Raw genomic sequence first — 18,366 nt, 5'->3', positions numbered from 1 at the left:
GTAACCATTAAACAATATAGTGGAGAACAGCAGCTGATGATATAACTACAGAGATATGCTAAAGTGGTATGAAAGAGATGCAGAATATGGCTTTATCATGGACAATCAATCTGGGAGCTACAGATCACAAGAAATCAGATTCAGTTAAGAAGCAACTTGGGTTCTGCTAGGGAAAAGAAAAGTAACAGAAAGCATGAACTACCCATATATTTAGAGAAGTTAGCTCCAATTACCCTGCCATGATTTGCTTCAATGGAATTGATGTATGAGAGAAACTGGGCTGAGGAATGGACAGGATGGTGAACAGGAGATAAAGAAAAGAAACAAAAGGGGAAGAGAAAGAAGCAGTGCCATGTACACTTCAGATTTGATAACTATGATTTAATTCTCAAATAATAAGAGACAACATAAGAGAAGACTGGAAACACTGGACGCATATATAAAAGGAAGGGGATGTGAAGGAAGAGGTTCAGAAAAATCTCTTTGGTGGTGGTAGTAGTAGCTCTTCTTGTCTGGAAGTGGCACCTCCTGACTTAACTGACAAGCAGATTCATGTGATACAAACTGAGAAGAGCAAGAACAGACAAAAGTATAACAAAATCCAACAGACAGAAGTTGAAGCTAGACAGATTCAGATTAGAAACAACGTGGTTTTTTTTTTTTTTTACTGAAGGTAATTAACCATTGGAACAACTTACCTACAATTGTGGTGAATTCTCCATCACTGGAAATTTTTAAATCAAGATTGGATGTTTTTCTAAAAGTTATCTAGTTCAAAAAGGAACCGATCCAGGGAAGTCCTATGGCCTGTGTTATGCAGGAGGTCAGACTAGATGATCACAATAGTTCCTCTTGATCTTATAATTTATCAATCTATGAACAGGGAAAGTAGAAAATATATAAATTGTCTGACTTAAAGAGGAGGGGGAATAAGATGGGGAGAGAAGTAGGTAGAGAATGAACAGTTATCTTTAATCTGACTTCTCAAATACATTCAAGTTGCATCAGCTTTTCGAAAAAAACACTTGCTGTAGGAGGAGAAGGAATCCTCAAACTTCCTATATTTGGAATTCAAAACCCAAATTTGATAGTTTAGCTTTTTCTTCCCCAGAGAAACTCTTCTTTTCATCCTGAACCAGCTGCACTACTGTTGGAGCCTGTTTACACCCTCTCTCTCTCTCTCTTTATCCTGGCAAAAAAGGTTTGTCCCATGATCTAACTTAAATTAAGCCACCCTCCTGGTTGTTTTTTTTTTTTGTTTTTTTTTTAAACATTAAATATGGGGCCTAAATGCACTTCTAAAATTATTCTCCACATCACTGATTAGTGACCTGGCACTATAATCACCAACATAGAAAGGACTACTTTTCTAGGCCAAATGGAACTAAAGCAGCAGCCTATCAACTTCATCTGGACCATCTCACTGTTGAAGTCTGAGGTGGCATTGACAAGAGACTGCTGTGACAAGCACTGCTGAGGTTAATCAAGTATGGAGATAGTCTTCCTCCATTTTGAAATATCTTCAAGATGCTTACAGTACTGGAATTTCCCAAATAGAAAATATCTGAAACTTGATGTAATGAAGAAAGTTGGATGGAGGAGATGTTTTATAACTTTAAATCAACATTATTAAACAATTAGTAGTAATCGAAGAATCAAATCGCTGTACCAACCAAGTTCCGATTGTATCATCTTGTTCTGCATTGTAGTGAGATGATAGCTGCTCTGCTGAAGTGTGCCGTTTTAACATAGGTATAAGGGACGAAAATGAACCTGAAAAAACTATTCCATATTTGTAAGGTATATAATACCCTGAGGATGTCTGTTATTGCTTGTCCCTACTAGATTTAGTTTTTTTTGTAAAGAGTAGTTCTGTTTTTCTCAGTCATTCTATAGCCCAAAATTACTCATGAAACATGCCATAACAACAACTGCCCTCCAGATACCATAGCAATTTACACAAAAAGCTTTTCTTCAAGAACTCGTATGGTTTACCCCAAAGGCATTTAACGTCTGTATACATTCTCCTTCCTTCCAAGTGAGTGAGTACATGTTTCTCATGATCACAGCTTATTCTAAGAATCTAAGATGATAAATAGAGGCATTGGCTCCAATTTGTTCTGTGCACAGCGCTATCATTCCTATTGACTGGCCATAACTCTCATTATCTAACCCCCCTCAAGACACTGAACAAGGCCATTCTGAGACTCATCTCTTTAGACCAGTAGGTCTGAGACCCGATACCTAAAGCACTTCTTCCAAGATTTTCCTCTGGTTACCTTGAAATTCCCTATCATTGCTGCAGACTAGAAATTGTATCCTTGCAGAGTGCTGTGAAGCAGCCCAAAGACTGAACTAATAGAGACTGAACAGCCTCCCTCAGTGGAGAGCAGTCTGTGAAGGCCAGGGTTAGTAGAGAAGACCGTAGTTAGCACTCCCAATGACTGACTCAGCAAATATGCATCAGATACTGATGTTCTGTGCATGGAGTTAGGAAAACTCTGCCTTATATTTCAGAAATATAAAAAAAGACCTGCTGTGTGTGACACAAAAGCTTGTGTCTCTCACCAGCAGAAGTTAGTCCAATAAAAGGTATTACCTCACCCACATTGTCTGTCTTGTATTTCAGAAAAACATTAGAATCTTTAAATAATCTGCTCTTTACCATTACATAGTTGTGGCATATTCATGGCAGGGGATGTGGAAACACTTGTACTTAATAGAGAGAATGGAGGCACAGAATAAAAAAAAAGTGGGAAAGCCCCAAGATCCTACTCAAACTATCTGTTATTCCTCAAGCCCCTTTGCTGCATGTTCCAAATAGAGCTAAAGCATATTTGTATGCATGGGGAACCCACCACCACAGTAAAAGAAAAGAAAACAGTAAAAGATTTGTTCACAATGCTTACTAGGATATGTTAATGAACATACTTAAATCTACATCTTAAGATTTAACATCAAGAACAAATTATAAACCAATAAATAAAAGTCACAGGACCAGTTCCAGGATTAATATACTGTTGACTAAATAGGAGATAAAGCCATTTCTATCTTTGTTTAAGCAGTCCACACTTTACCATGACCAGGTCAACTACTAGGTGTTCAGATTAAGGCTGGTGGTTAATAATGTGATGTACAAATTATCATACTGGACTAGGCCAATGAACCCCTTAGCCTGGTATGTACAGTGGTAAAACCTTCAGAAAAGGTGTGAATCATCATAATCCACTTAAATGCACGTTCTCGCATATACTTCTTTATGCCCGAAGCATTTGTGTAAAGAGTAACTGCCTAACCCTGTTTATTTCTTCATAAACAATTTCCCTCCACATTAGACAGCTGCAGTGAGTGCCATAATTAATTAATGCAATGGATTAAAAACCTATCCATTTTATATTTGGTGCCTTTTAATTGTGTGCCTTCTCGTTTTATGAGAAAAGATAACGAGTGATAGGTGCTCCCAATGGGACTTCTCTACCAGTCAGCATTTTTATATAAAACTTAATTTTCTATTCAAATGCAATAGTCTCCTAAACCAAAATTTTTCAAACTTACGTGCCCAAAGTTTGGCTCCTAATTAAATGTGGCCTGCTTTTCAGAGGTGCTGAACACCTACAGCTCCCAGTCAAGTCCACAAGAGCTGAAGGTGCTCAGCACCTCTGAAAAAAAAGACTATTGTTATTTAAGATCCTCAATATAAATGTAGGAGACTGTTAGGCACACAATTCGCAATTTTTGGCTCTTGACTTTAATATTTCCTCATATGCAACTTTCACCTTCACTTACGAACTTCCATGCATTTCTCTAAACTTCTTTTTTCCTATTGTTAAAGTGGGGTTTGGAGGGTTTTGTGTGTTTTTATTTTTTTAGTTAAAGTGACCAAAACTGGATACAGTATTTAAGTGGAGGACTTCTCATCAATTTATATAATGACATAATATTTTCCATATCATTCCCTAGCCCCTACTTAATACCAGCCTAACATCAGCAGTGGAGTATATTCAGCAGAAGAGGCTCTCCCTCAGGTACCAAAATTCTAGTCAAGAAGAAAATATGGTTGGCAGAAGTAAAAGCAATTTTCAGAGGCAGAAAGTCATGAACATCTGTGAGGAAATTTTTTGAATTATAGAAGTAAGGTGGCTGGACACAGCCTTCCTCAAAGAAACTAGAGAAGAGGAAGAACTGTAGTTAAAGATTAGCTTTAGCTTTTTATTATTCTTTAGATTGCTATATTGCTTTGCTAAGAGGAGTTGCAATATCTAATTGCTATAATCACAGACACAATATTAAAGCCTGTTTTCCACACAAGCTGCAATACTCCAGCTGCTGACCCGCCATATCAACACAGGTATTTGACTCAAATATAAATTTAGGGGATTAAAATACGACAACTCAGTTTAAATGACTAGGTAGGGAAAATTTAAAAAGTAATCTGATGTTTAACAATCTATTTTAACTAATCGTTACCATAAAAGCTGTGATATGTTCCACTCCAAACTCCTAAATTAATCTTTTTTGGATTACAATGCTTACAACATTCTTTTTTTGGCTGCAGGTGGTATTTAGTACCCAGCTGATATGTCAAAATCTGTGAACATTAGATGAAATACAAATATGCAGGTGTAACAGGATTATGGTGTGATAATGGATTTTCTCTTTTTGATTTTCAGAAGATAACAGATATGATAGACAGCAACAACACCAAATCTAGTGCCCCCCTCCTGGCTCAAAGGCACTTGAGGGTGGTCACTAAAGATGGACACAGCACACTACAGATCGATGGGACCCAAGGGAAAGGTCTGGCATACCTACGAGATGCTTGGGGAATACTAATGGACATGCGTTGGCGGTGGATGATGCTAGTCTTTTCTGCTTCTTTTGTCATCCACTGGCTAGTCTTTGCAGTGTTCTGGTACCTACTGGCTGAAATGAATGGAGACCTGGAGTTGGACCATGATGCCCCACCTGACAACCACACCATTTGTGTTAAGTACGTCACCAGCTTTACAGCTGCTTTCTCCTTCTCCCTGGAGACACAGCTCACTATTGGTTATGGCACCATGTTCCCAAGTGGGGACTGTCCTAGTGCTATCGCCCTACTTGCCATACAGATGGTCCTGGGGCTCATGCTGGAGGCCTTCATCACAGGTAATCAGATTTATTTCACAATTTTAAATAGGGTAGGTCCTGTCAAACATATGTAGAGAGCAGATTTTGCAAAATACTTAGTTATCTCATTATGAGTGCTTCCAGAAGGGACATAAAAGGAGTAGGGCCAATTACTAAAAGGATAAGACTGAAATTTCAACTTCAACAGCATTATAGCTGTTAATTATAGTTCAACTCCTTTTAAGCAGTTAAAGGCCTATAAAAAGGAGAGCCCCTTGAATAAGAGTATTTCAGGAATTGTACTAGAAACCAGGAAGTGTTGCTCTTTATGGCAGCTCCCCATCTCACACTTCCAATTGGTTATTCTACTCTATCTTCCTTCACCAATTTCTTTCTTCCAACCTTCCACTGATTTCAGGTTTAAATCAATTTGTTTTGACACAGACTCTCACAGGTTTGCCCTAAACTTTACAGCTGGTTTGTCTGAAGCTGGCTGAAAGTTTTTATCCCCCCTTCAGTTCATTGTTAAGATCCAGGGGCAGTCAACATCCAGGAACACTTTAGGATTCAAGTGATACTTAATTTAAAGTTCGTTAAAATGGTTAAACTACGGAATAATTTTAAACTTAAATTTATTATACCTTGTAAAATGTTAGTATACTGTATTTTAAACAGTTTCATGAAATTACATCACAATTATATACTGTAGCCAGCTCAAGGAGCTGATCTTCAGCAACTATGGGGCACTGCATCCTCATTCTCCAAATATTACTGACTTACGCATGTTAGATTGTGGAGACAAAAAAGTTTATGGAAAGAAAGCTAAGGTTCTTTTTTTAAAAATATAGTGGATTTATTTTAATCAATTTATTTTAATCATTTAACTAATAAGAATAGAAACTGGTGCCAGCAGCTATTAGTATGATGGGAGCTGTGCTATGTGTAGACTAGATCTAACAATTTGAAATCAAGCAGTTTGAGGCTATTTAACAGTAAACCCACCCCACTAAGCTTCCTCCTTTCCTCCTGGGCCACTCCATCCAGCTTGGGGACAAGTAAGGAACTAACCTGACCATGACGATCATAGTTAATTCATTCTCTCCTGTTATGTAGGTGCTTTTGTGGCAAAGATTGCCCGTCCAAAGAATCGAGCATTCTCCATCCGTTTTACTCATTCTGCAGTAGTGGCACACACAGAGGGCAAGCCATGTCTTATGTTCCAGGTGGCCAACACTCGCCCCAGCCCACTCACCAGCGTTCAGGTTTCTGCTATTGTTTACCAAGAACAGGAGAATGGTCAGCTGCATCAAACTAGTGTGGATTTCCACTTGGACAGTATCACGTCTGAGGAGTGTCCATTCTTTATCTTTCCACTGACCTACTACCACTCCATTACCCCATCCAGTCCTCTAGCTGTTCTCCTGCAAGGGGAGGCCCCTCGCCATTTTGAGCTAGTAGTTTTCCTCTCAGCCATGCAGGAGGGCACAGGGGAAACATGTCAGAGGAGGACATCCTATCTCCCATCTGAGATCATACTGCACCATCGCTTTGCCTCTATGTTGGCCCGAGGTGCCAAAGGGGAATATCAGATCAAGATGGAGAATTTTGACAAGACTATTCAAGAGCTTCCAGCTGCTGCAGACTCTAAAACCACAAAGAGGACTGACATGGAGATCCGCATCAATGGACAGCACATTGACAGCTTCCAGATTTCTGAGACTGGTCTGATAGAATAGAGTTTGGACTTGGTGCCATCTTTTTTTTATTACATTAAACTTTCAGGTTAAACTTCCAGCCTTCCTTCCCCCCCATTTTCTTTTGCGCTCTTTCCCTTTTCTCCGTCCTTTTAATTGCAGGATGGTGTACAGAATAAAGAGCATAAGTATACATGTAAAGTGATGAGAAGCTGGATTAACTGCACAGAAGAGAGAGTTAGGGACAAGTACCACAGTACAAGTTCAGGGAAAGTACAAATGCTACATGTTGAATTCACTAGACTATGATTAAAACTGCATGACCCTGAAATGAGAGACTTTCAAATTCCCACAGTTGACGAAAACCTAATTAACTGGTATGTGGGTAGGACACTATGGCAAAACAGGCAGCAACAGTACAATAGAAGACCTCAGCTAAAACCAACCTGACGTTATTCAGTTAAATTACACTAATTTGGGGATCAGCAATGAGGTAGTTCCAAGACTGTTATATCTCTTTATGTTTATCCTTTTTGGGTATATGGTTATATTGGTTTTCAAATGGCTGAACTTCCTACCAAAATCATTGCCAGTCTTTTCAGCGGCAGTGAAATGCATTCCTGCTGTGCTTGTATATTAAGCAAAATAAAGAGTACTGACAGCAGTTCTTCATTCCACCAGCTGAGAACAGGGTACAATATCTCTAGAAAAATCTGTGAAAACAGTGAGTCCCAAAAATCCTGAAGTGACTATATGACACAAACATGCTACAGTGGAGATATTTTCATACTTGGAAACATTTAATAAATTATTTCAGCAGTAGAAACAGACTTTCATACAGCAATTCGTGTTCTTTCATGTCTCTTGGCACAGACAATGTAATCTCGTGTTCAAAGCTTTGCACATCTCACACCTCGAGTACTTCTGGCACCACAGGAAGCACTATATCCATCAAGAACTGCATCCATTTATATTGTATGCTTTTTAATATAATATCTATATCTGTATGCACAGCATATAGATAAATCATATCTACAAAATCAGACACATTTGAATTAATTTTAAAATAAAAAAAATGGAAAGAAGTGCTTTATTCATGGGACTTTTTTTGCCAGGAGTGCCTCATAAGCATACCAAGAACAATGAACAGGGCTCCTATATGCAATGATTTCTAATATCATCAAAAAGGCTAACAGTTAAATGGACTGTCTGCTGTAAATTCCCAGCGTCTCAGAAATGGAATGCAGCTTTAAAATGGCTATTCTGTATTCATACTGAAATAACCAACAGTTACTAGCAAAATAAATATGCCATTCAAGGATAATTAAAAGACTTTTCCCAGCAACAAATGTGGCATACCAATTACTATTTTTAGTTTCAAGAAGACGCTTGTTGATCAGCCAGTTATAAGTAGTCCAAAGACTTAGTTTTATCTAAACTGCCTAGGAGCTAAGTTTATATACTGGAGCTGATGTTTATTGTAAAGTGACCAACAGCAGTATAAATGGTCTGAAGACATGTTAGGAGGTCACTGTGTATAGGAGGTCTTTTTTTCAAACCCCAAAGTACAGAGGTTGTCAAGCTTTGGTCATGGAGAAATTGATAGGACAGCTGTTATATCATAAGGTGCTAGAAGCACCTCATTACCAGAAGCTAATTTGTATTAAAAAGACAGCTAAAAAGACATTAAAATGCTATTACTTTTCCATGTCAACTACTGCTGTAGTGGTCACAGGAGTGTGTTATATATCAGAAGAAAGAGGGGGGCCATGCAATCGTGAACTGGAGGGCAAATGGCCAACCTCTGAATTCAAAAACAGTTCATTGCTCTGAAAATGTTTGAATATTCCTTCCCTACAACACTATAAGCTTAAAGGCCTGGTTTTATTATGGAGAATGGATACTTTCAATATTATGTCTTTGAGGTTTTAATATTTTCACTCTCAGTGCAATGGAACCATATTTTAGACCACTGCAGTGCCTGTACAGTAATAGCAAACACCATCTTGGATTAATAAACAAATTGCCTCTATCCTAATTTTCTTAATTGGTCCTCATGCACTTTAAAGTTCATCTGTTTTCCCTCATAATATTATTGACTACACCCCCAAGATGTGCAAAGTAGAGGGTTTTTTGTGCCGTATTTATCCTTTTCTATTTTTAAGCCCCAAACTAATAACCTGCAGTACAGAGGACAAGCCTTAAAAAGCAGCAAAAGAACAAGAAATTCTACTGCAAATATTTCATTAAGCATGGAATAAATAGTTCAAATATGGAGAGGTGGGGAAGACTCAGACCTACATATACTGACAATTCTCCCAGTAGTTCACATAATCCTGTTATCAACTGAATTATTCTGCAATTCTGGAGTGTATTAATACAGATGTCTATACTAAGGAAATTGAATGGCGAGACCATGCCACAGCTGTGGACACTCCCAGATAACAGAAGTATCTAACTATACCGAGTATTTTGAATTTTACATCTTCAGTTGTTAAAATTGCTCTGTTCTAAACCATTCATTATAGTTCTGTTTTAAAACTTTAAAAAGTAACAAGTTTAAAAGGTAAAAAAATATTTAACACCATGTATATAAATAAGCTTGTGGAATTTACAGCTGCAGAATATTCATAAGGAATTATTTAAGACTAAAAAAGTAGATATATGAATAATATCTGCAGCTACTTTAGATACAACAATAAAAGAATATTCCCACAATGGTATAGTACTACAGAACTGATGCATTCTGGAAATGTTAGTCTTCATTGAAGAATCCGGTATAAGCAACTGTCAAAGACAGGATACCGGTCTAGACAGACTATGGTTAGCTATAATAGGGAAAACTTGTATGTTCCTAGCTTTTGTGCTGACACAGGCTATGTGAGAGTCAAGTGGTGATGAACTGGCCTGGGACACATTTTCTTTTAGTGAGGGGAGAAGAAAAAACAAAGAAAGGCAGTGTTGGTGAGAATGTTAGATAAATCTCAAGTTGTTCTTTTTAATATTCAAGTATTCCTCACATAACAGGCATAAATATTCACTCAGATGGAAATCTTTTTATCACATTTAACATTGACTTTCTAAGTGTCTTGTAAACTATAAACATTTGTGATGTGTTAATAGTAAAACATGTATTTGTTGATCACTATACCTGCTTGGAAACTGATGGACTTGTTTAAGATCAGATCCTGTGTAAAAACTGGACTGGCCTTAGTGTATGATTCTTCTAGATGTCAATTATCAAACGTATGATTTATTAATTTAATTGGCAAATAATCTAAGTCTTTGAGAAGTATCTTTGGGTATTTCTGGTTGCTGTAGGCCCTATGGCTTTCAACTGCATAGTAACTCCCGCTATGCATTGTGTACCTTTGCCTTGAATATCAGTACCAACGCTGAGGGTTACTGTTCAGTTTGTGAATTGATCACAATCAGCTGGAAAACCCACAACACATTCTGAATGCTAAAGACAGTGATCATTATCCTTCCATGAAGTTAGAAGTGTATCAATTAATTATAAAACATTTGAAAATGAACGCTATTTATTGTGGGATTTGTATGGGATTCTTAATCTGTTTTTTTTTAAAAACTCAGTTACAGTATGTTCCCGAGGTACCATGGTTTCTAAATTACCCAAAATATTCTAAGTGATTTATTTTCTGCTTTCCAGTTTCTACTTATCTATGATATTTGACCACCCACAACACAGAGGGACACAAAGAGCTGATGATTCAGTGAATATCTGGTCAAAGAGCACGCAAAGGCCTTATTGGAGAACATAATATATTAGTTGATTTGGGTAAAGAAGATGCTGTTGGTGGAAAATGCAAAAGTGATATCACTAGGAACTAAAATCCTCAGTCAGATTTAGCATGGATAACGCTAACAAGTCACTGCACTCCTTTTCTAATGACCCTCATCCCTGAACTTGAGAAAGCATCTCACTTGAGAAAGGTGAGAAATTTACTTTCCATGCCAATTCAGTCCTTGATCTCTTGGCTAAGATTGCTAACAGTGCTTAATTGTGTTTTTTTGTGATAGGAACGAGTCTACTAAGAAGTGAATATAGGACCCTCTTGGCCCCAAAATCATTTTACATAAGCCACTGAAGAACCATTATATAGAAGTGACTTTTTTCCCCACTATTGACCAAGGTTGGAATCAAATCAGACCACCACCTTTTACCCATACCTTTGTGCTAACCAGAGTTTTTCAGTTTGGAGGCAAAGGCAGGAAGTAATTCAAGATCTTCCTTCTCCCTGGCACACAAATCCCTAAAGCAATGACAGGCAAATCTAAGTGGATATAGTTAAAACTGAGATTTTATATTAAAAATCTGAACGTTTTACAAATATGGCCTTCAGACATATCACCTTGTGCTGTGATCCTGTCAGTTATCACAAGCTAAACAGGATCAAACTGGGATTGTACCAGAAAGGAGACTTGCAAAGAACAGTTTGGTGCAGCAGAAAGTGATGTCAGTGATCTGGTAGGTGGCATTCTTCCCTTTGAGTAAATACTAAAATCAATAACCCAGCAATCGGGGGGGGGGGGGGGGGGCGGGCGGCGGGGGCGGCGGCGCGGGCGGGCACACTGTCTTTCAGGTGAGACACAAAGCCAAGGTCTTGACCACTTGGAGTTACTGAAGATCCCAAGACATGCTTTGTAGAAGGAGGAGCATCAACCCTAGTGTTCTGGCAAAATTCCAACTAGGGTAATTACATCTTGCATACCTAAATTCCTCATGCCATTTCAATTAGAAGAGATTTGCTTCTCATCTTAAAAGTGAGGTGCAATGTTAATGTGCACTGCTAAACTGCTGCTGTGGTTTCATTCACAAATGAAGTGAATTCTGTGCATAGTTTGGTAAAATTACAGTGTTTTCACATCTGTCGGGATGAAAAGGTGCTAAAATAAATGTAATGTCATTAAATCAATTTATTGTTGTAGCCACTAATGCATCTAGTCTGCCATTTCTACTCCAATTTGTCTCTAAAGAATTCTTCCTGTACTTTGCTTATAGAAGCTAGTTTGGGGTTTTGCTCCTCCACAGATCTCCAAGTGGAGAACTGCAAAACAATGGTACAATGGCCACTTTGTATCTATATCCCAGAATATCAAAAATATAAACCATAACCACTAAAAACTACATAGAAGAAACATTCAAAATTGCTAATCTTTTGAACTTCCCCACTTTTTCAGAAAGATATTAAATCAACGACACAGGCAGAAGTATCAAGTTAGATGAAGACAACCACAAATGAACCCCAAAACGGGTCATTCTTAGGAGCACTCTCTCCTACAGAAAAATGAAAGTCAGGCAGAGATAGTGACACATCTCTTAACCCTGTCGTCTTTTGAGCCAAACCATAGGAACCAAAAAATTAAGCAACCTTATGAAAATACAATGATGATAAACTCAGATACTTGAAGAGAAGATTCAGAGGGTTTTGAAAATCAGATGGACGTTACAAGGCTTTTTTAAAACACCTATCACCACAGTAATCTGGCACCATTACAAAATCAGGAATACACACCTACTGACCCTGAAGTGGGGAAATTTTCAAAGATAAGGGACTGGTAGACTCCCAGTTCCCATTAACTTATGGTAACTGGACCCCTAAATGCCCTTTATGCTTTTTAAAACTTCCCCTCTTAACAGGCAACATATTTTCTGCCCCGAGCCTTCCCCATCCACTCACCAAATAGCCATCTTAGCGGAAAACGCTTCAAATAAGACAATAAAAGAGGTGCGTCTTTTGCTTTACCCTAAAAATGGCCAGACAATGGCTCTCACTAATTTCCAGTGAAAGCAAAATGCTCGACAGCCAAGAATCCCTCACTGAAAATACTCTGTTGTATGCTCCAAAAGGTATACCAAGAGAAAAACAGTGAAAGCAGTCTGGCCAATTGCAAATGCATGAAAAAGTATGGTGGACAGAACCACTGGGATAGTCAGGTCTTAAATCATTCAGGATCTACAGAACAAACACCACCATCTTGAATGTGCACCCAGAATCAAACTGAAGTCAGTGCTGAGAATTGAACACAGAGGTGTGTTCTGACTGGCCTGCCCCATGTAAGCAGCAAGTTCCAGATGAAGTTCAAGGGGAGGATTTGTTACAACTTCAAAAATCTATTGCTTCTGATAGAGAGCAATTACACAAAGATGGGAAACTCAAGGAATTCCTGATGAAGAGGACTCAAACAACACAAGAAAAAGCAAGAACTCAAAGAATGTTCTAAGGAACTTTTTGATAGTGCATTTTAGAAGAGTCTGGACCCAGGTACATGAACCTTACATCAGTAGAAGAACATACTGTATATTTAAATATACCATTCTAAACCGTAACAATATCTTACCTGGATCTTTTCGCCCTGGTTTTTCAAACCGCCTGTCTCCCCTAGAAAAGCAGAATAAAAATTTCAAACAAGGCTTTGGAAGCATACGATTCATTTCTGCTGGAACTCTCACACATTCCTCCTTTCTCTCTAGAGTTAGGGGCCAGAATTTTAAGGATAGTTAGGCACCCAAATGATTTTGAAAATGCCAACAGAAGCCTATCTGCATCTTTAGGAACCTTAATACCTTTAAAAATCTAGGCCTATGGCACTGCAAACAGACAAAAGGCTAAAACTAACCGAAGAAGCCCTCTCAAGGACAGCAATACAAAGTTTTACTCAAAGATAGCTACAATGGAAATGAATGTTTCTAGAACACTACACTTTCTCAAAGCAGTGCTCTGTTTATGCTCACCAGTAATCAGCAATGTAAGCTTCTTTTAACAGTGCCTTGTTATAACAGCTGGGATTTTAGCAATATTACTATATGGTCTCCACTTTAGAAATTCAATGACAATCAACCAGTACAGATTTCGAAAGAGCCTTTCTGAAATATCTTTGCAGATGAAGGGCACAAAAATGGGATCAAAGCTGTACATTTTAAAGTCTAGGCTTTTCTGTTACCTTTCCTCCCAACTCTGTGATCTGTGCATTTCCCTGCTGCCTCCTCGCCCAAATGCGCCCTCCAGTTCGTCAAAACTTCTTTGGTAGAAACCGCTTTCTCCTCGGCCTCTGCCTGAAAAGACAAAAAACCAAACAAGTGTTTGTAAAAAGAAATTGAGAAAGTGAACTGGTCTTCCCTTTTATTATGTCAGTGTGACATCATTTTATAATCTTCTCCTTAATGAGACACTGCAACCTGACAGTGGGCAAGTCTTTCCTCCACTTTGCGAGAATAGTAACTGTTTAAATCCACTGATTTAATATTTCAAACTAATGTTTCCCAACAAACTGATTTTGGAAATTAAACTTCTGCATTTCAAGACTGAACATTTCTTACTAGCTTGTACACCATACTTCACCACCATGTTTGGAGCTGTTCATGGAGATGGAGGACAAACTAATAGACTGCCAAATAGGTAGGTTTAAGGTAAGCATGAAAATTACTTTTGGGAATTTGGAAATAAAGTAATTTGAGTCTTGGTTATAGGCCAGAATACAAAGTAATGCACAGACGAGCTACACAAAACATGAGTAAAGGAGGTGAAATAGCAAAAATTGAAAAAGAGAAGAAACTCAAATTACTATGTAACAGTACCATTAATATATAGAGTTTACACGGCGAGAAAGATGTAATAAGTACCCCACAGAAAAGATAACCAAGATGTGTCAAAGCAGTTTCTACAGAGCTTCAGAAAAACTAAAAAACTACTTGAAGCAGAAAACTGAAGTGTATAAATATGTGGTCATATGCAGTAGGTCAGTATAATCAGAGTGAATGCTAGAACACTGGCAGTATTGACACTTATACTCCAAAAAGGCAAACTTGGTTTATGAACTCATGCTGCATACATGGAAAAGATAATCAAAGCTTGTGCCATCACTAAAAAGAAATGATTAATGTCAAATAAACTGGCATGTGGTAGATTATGATACTGAAACCATGTTTTGACTAAGAAAACAGGTTGCATTGTATAATGTGCTATATAACATGTTTTAGCAAATATGGTCTTAGACTGTCCCTAGAGCAGACAGCGCAAACATTTAAAAATAAGTTAACTGTTCTTGTTCAACCCTAACTTGCCCCCTAATTGGCGCTCTTTTGGCCAAGTTCTCCAACCTTCCCTGTTTTCTTATGGAATTGGAGTGAAGAAGTCTAGAATACCTGAGGCTGAATGTCTTGATGTTAGGGTGACCAGATATCCCGATTTTACAGGGACAGTCACGATATTCAGGGCTTTTTCTCATATAGGCGCCCATTACTTCCCCACCCCCGTCCCAATTTTTCACACTTGCTATCTGGTCACCCTATTTGCTGTAGATGTGGAACAAACAGCACAGAACACAAGGCCTATCTGATATTTCAATGTCAGAATGAAGAGTATAGGAACCTCTCTAATACAAAGACAGAGGAAAGGCACAAATCACATGGGATTTTCTCAACACAGTAAATAGAGGTGGGGAGTATTGCTATTATTATTTGTACTACAGTAGTACCTAGAGGCCTGAATGTGCTAAGTGCTGTACATATATACATAGTGAGAGACAGTCTCCGCCCTGAAGAGCTTACCATCTAAGAAGACAAGACAAAGAGAATATTATCCCCATTTTACAGATGGGGAACCAAGGCACAGAGATATTAAGTTATCTGTCCAAGAGCACACAGGAAAGCTATAGCAGAGCTGGGAACTGAACCAAGATCTCCCAGGCAAATAAGGATCTCTAGTTACAGCATGCACATTAATCAGGACATAGATGTGGCTCTGACCTCATCACCACAAATAAATAAGCATACAATTTGCAGTTTTCATGTAGTCAAACTGTTAGAGGTTTAGTATTAAGAACTATCATGATAGCAGTATGTGAGAAGTGATCTGGCTGTAATTTATTTTCCCAATTCAGAGATATTTTTAAGTAGAATTTCAGGCTCATTTAGATAACTGTGAAATAGCATTGAATAGAAACCATATGAAAAATAGGAGGAAAAATATCCTTATTGCCCCAGTTCATAAATAGGCAGCACAGTGCTGGGTAAAGCTGCCTCAGTATGTCATGGCCTTTTATTTGGGCAAGAAAACAGCAACAACAAAAAAGTCTAAGTCTGTAGCCCAGTCAACAAAGGCGACTTAAATCCTTCCTTCTGAGGCCCTTCTTCATGAATGTAAACATTCCAGTCCTCCAAGCCTGGGGCTTAACTACACTCCACAGGGAACACCAAGGAAAACAAATCAATTAGAAAGAAAGGTCAAGTGCATAACCTTGGCTTGCTTGTGGAGTATTACTTTAGAACAGAGAAAACTTGTTGGTCACAACCAAAGGGACACCACACAAAATTTATTAGATGATCTTAGAGACAAACAATTTCACACTCAAGCAGATAGTTTTATGACCAAGCTGCCTTGATAATGCTAACAATTATAAAGTTATACTTCAAAATATTGTTTCACTGAAAGTTTTACTGAAGCTGATCATTAAAACAGCCTAAAGAAACTTCCACACTAAGAGCTACAAACCCATTTGTACATGCCTAGAAACTTACGGAATACATGCAAATTAAGCAACGGGATATTTAGGCATTATTGAGTTTAACTGTGTTTAAAAGGATTATTTCTCTCGCAGCTAGTCATCCATTAAATTTGACAATAAGTTAGCCATAGTGAAAGTTAGTATTTTTGATATGAGAATAATTTCTATGACACTCATGTCAAACCGATTTATTCTCTGACAGAGATTTAAAATAAGGTTATTGTTGAGAATACACTCCTCTTATTAACACTGCTCTTTAAAGATGTTAAATTTTAAAAGTCTAAACATTCAAAAATCTATGAATCTATGAAGGTTCCAACATCAATCTTGGCTCTGCTTTTGCTTTCTCTCCTACTTTTCCCCCCATCTAACTTTCTAATACTGCCCACAGACCACCAACTCTGTTACCAGAAAGTAAAATTAATTCTATTTTGACTTCTGCATCAGATACATTTGTTAACTAAGTTCCAACTATAGATCCAAATTCTGCCCTCATTTATACTTGTACAACTCTGCCCAAGACAATGGGCTTGAAGAGGCGTAATCAAGGGCAGAATTTGATTTGTAGAAGCTTTATTACTCATGATGACTAACAAGCTGCAAAGAACATAGAATGACCTTCAGAACCAGGTTGAGTTTGCAGACAGTGGCGTACCCATGGGGGCGCCGGCTGGGCCCTTGAGAGTTCACGTTGTCCTGCCCATGGCAGCATGCTCCCTCCTCCTACCTCCACAGGGTGAGGCAGCCCCGCTGCGCCCCGTGCCCAGGCTGGGGCGCCATTAGGACAGGCTCATAGCGGGCGGTTGGCACTTCTGCTGCACCCGGCGGCAACCACTGGAGTGAAAGCCCTATGACCAGCAGCCTCAGCAGCTGCCTGCAACACAGGGGGCACCCCAACAGGCTCCATTCCCCCCTTAGTCTCCTGCAAGGAAAGTATTTAGGGGGACCCCGCATTCTTGAAGGGGGGAAGGGACTCAGGATTTTCCTTAAAGGGGTTGCCTGGGGGAGGGGGACACGGACGGGGACGGGACGGACGACAACAACAAAAGTAATTCAAGATTCCAAGTGTCTCCGCTCCTTGCAGCGGGGTTGCTGCTGCTGCTGCTCCAGATGGGAAACTACAGGGATTGGGCTGCAATCTGACTAAAGGGGAGGAGGAAGAGGATTAAACTTGACAGGGAAATCATCCTTGAAGGCAGCACCAATCAGTAAGAAAGGAAAGGAGAGACAGGAGGAGAGGGAAGGGAAGGGATAAAAGAAGAGGAAGAAGAAAAAAAGAAAGGGAGGAAACAAGGAATGGGGGGAGAAAAAAGAGGGGAAAGAAAAATAGAAGGCAAGAAAAAAGCCAGGAAGAGGAAGAAAAGCCGGGGCTGACAGAGCCAGGCGGAAAGTGAAGCAGCAGCAACAAGCAGTAAGTCGGACTGGGGAAGCTGCTAAAAGAAGAGAGGGTGGAAAGAAGAAACAGCATTTGTATTTCTGAAGTGAGAAAATCAAATATGGAGGCACTGAGCAACAAATCATCATGGAATCCTACATCATCATTTTTTACAGCTACTCATCAAAGCAGAACTGCACTTGAACTTCATTCTTGAGTGAAACATTTAATATAGAATGTAAATTTTATCTCATCAGTCCTATGGACAAATTTTCATCAAGGATTAATTGATATACATCTTCAGCTACAAGAACAATATGTGTGCATTAGTATAATTCTAAATTCTGTCTCTGCAGAAACCTCAGTTTGTTTCCTGAATTAACAGCTATCCGGGGAATCCTAAAACACACCTTAAAACCAAAAACTATAATTGTTCTGGAAAAAAAATGCAAGGAAAAAGACGCAGTCAATATGATTTAGACTGGACTGCTCAATGATCTATGGCAGCGGTTCTCAACCGCCGTACCGTACCGCGAAACCCCGCCGCCGCCGAAAGTCCCCTTCACCCACCCACCCCCGCGAAACCCTGACGCCGAAAAGAGGCAAAGTCGGCAAGATTTCGGCGGAGGGCATTGTTCCCCCCATGTAACCCCGCCGCCG

General features: G+C 38.9%; 2 protein-coding genes across 7 annotated transcripts in view; one reads left to right on the top strand and one right to left on the bottom strand.

The window, feature by feature from the left end:
• GIGYF2 (GRB10 interacting GYF protein 2) overlaps positions 1-18,366 on the bottom strand; it is a 140,993-nt gene that overhangs the window by 58,934 nt on the left and 63,693 nt on the right. For all 6 annotated transcript variants that reach the window (XR_010918142.1, XR_010918140.1, XR_010918141.1 and 3 more), the window contains 2 exons: positions 13,770-13,881; positions 13,167-13,207 (listed from right to left, as the gene is read on the bottom strand). Coding sequence is in view for 3 of the 6 variants with exons in the window: in XM_067538799.1 (XP_067394900.1) it covers positions 13,167-13,207; positions 13,770-13,881 (153 nt within the window). In the remaining 3 variants the exon portion in view is untranslated. The remainder of the gene's footprint in view (positions 1-13,166; positions 13,208-13,769; positions 13,882-18,366) is intronic.
• Positions 4,929-6,845, top strand: KCNJ13 (potassium inwardly rectifying channel subfamily J member 13). Its single transcript, XM_067538802.1, has 2 exons — positions 4,929-5,148; positions 6,223-6,845. Exons 1-2 carry the CDS (start codon positions 4,929-4,931, stop codon positions 6,843-6,845), a joined length of 843 nt encoding a protein of 280 aa, XP_067394903.1.

This window comes from Emydura macquarii, unplaced genomic scaffold (genome assembly GCF_026122565.2).
Source record: "Emydura macquarii macquarii isolate MOO-44397 ecotype Brisbane River unplaced genomic scaffold, CSIRO-AGI_Emac_v2 contig_499, whole genome shotgun sequence".
Classification (NCBI taxonomy): Eukaryota; Metazoa; Chordata; order Testudines; family Chelidae; genus Emydura; species Emydura macquarii.
The sequence above is the reverse complement of the archived record's forward strand: the minus strand, read 5'-3'. Positions and strand labels throughout refer to the sequence as shown.

Bases quoted from the DNA above. Each gene is read 5' to 3' on its own strand.
- KCNJ13 (XM_067538802.1), top strand. From the start codon at position 4,929: ATGAATGGAGACCTGGAGTTGGACCATGATGCCCCACCTGACAACCAC. The intron at 5,149-6,222 runs GTAATCAGATTT...CCTGTTATGTAG, and splicing joins GCTGGAGGCCTTCATCACAG to GTGCTTTTGTGGCAAAGATT.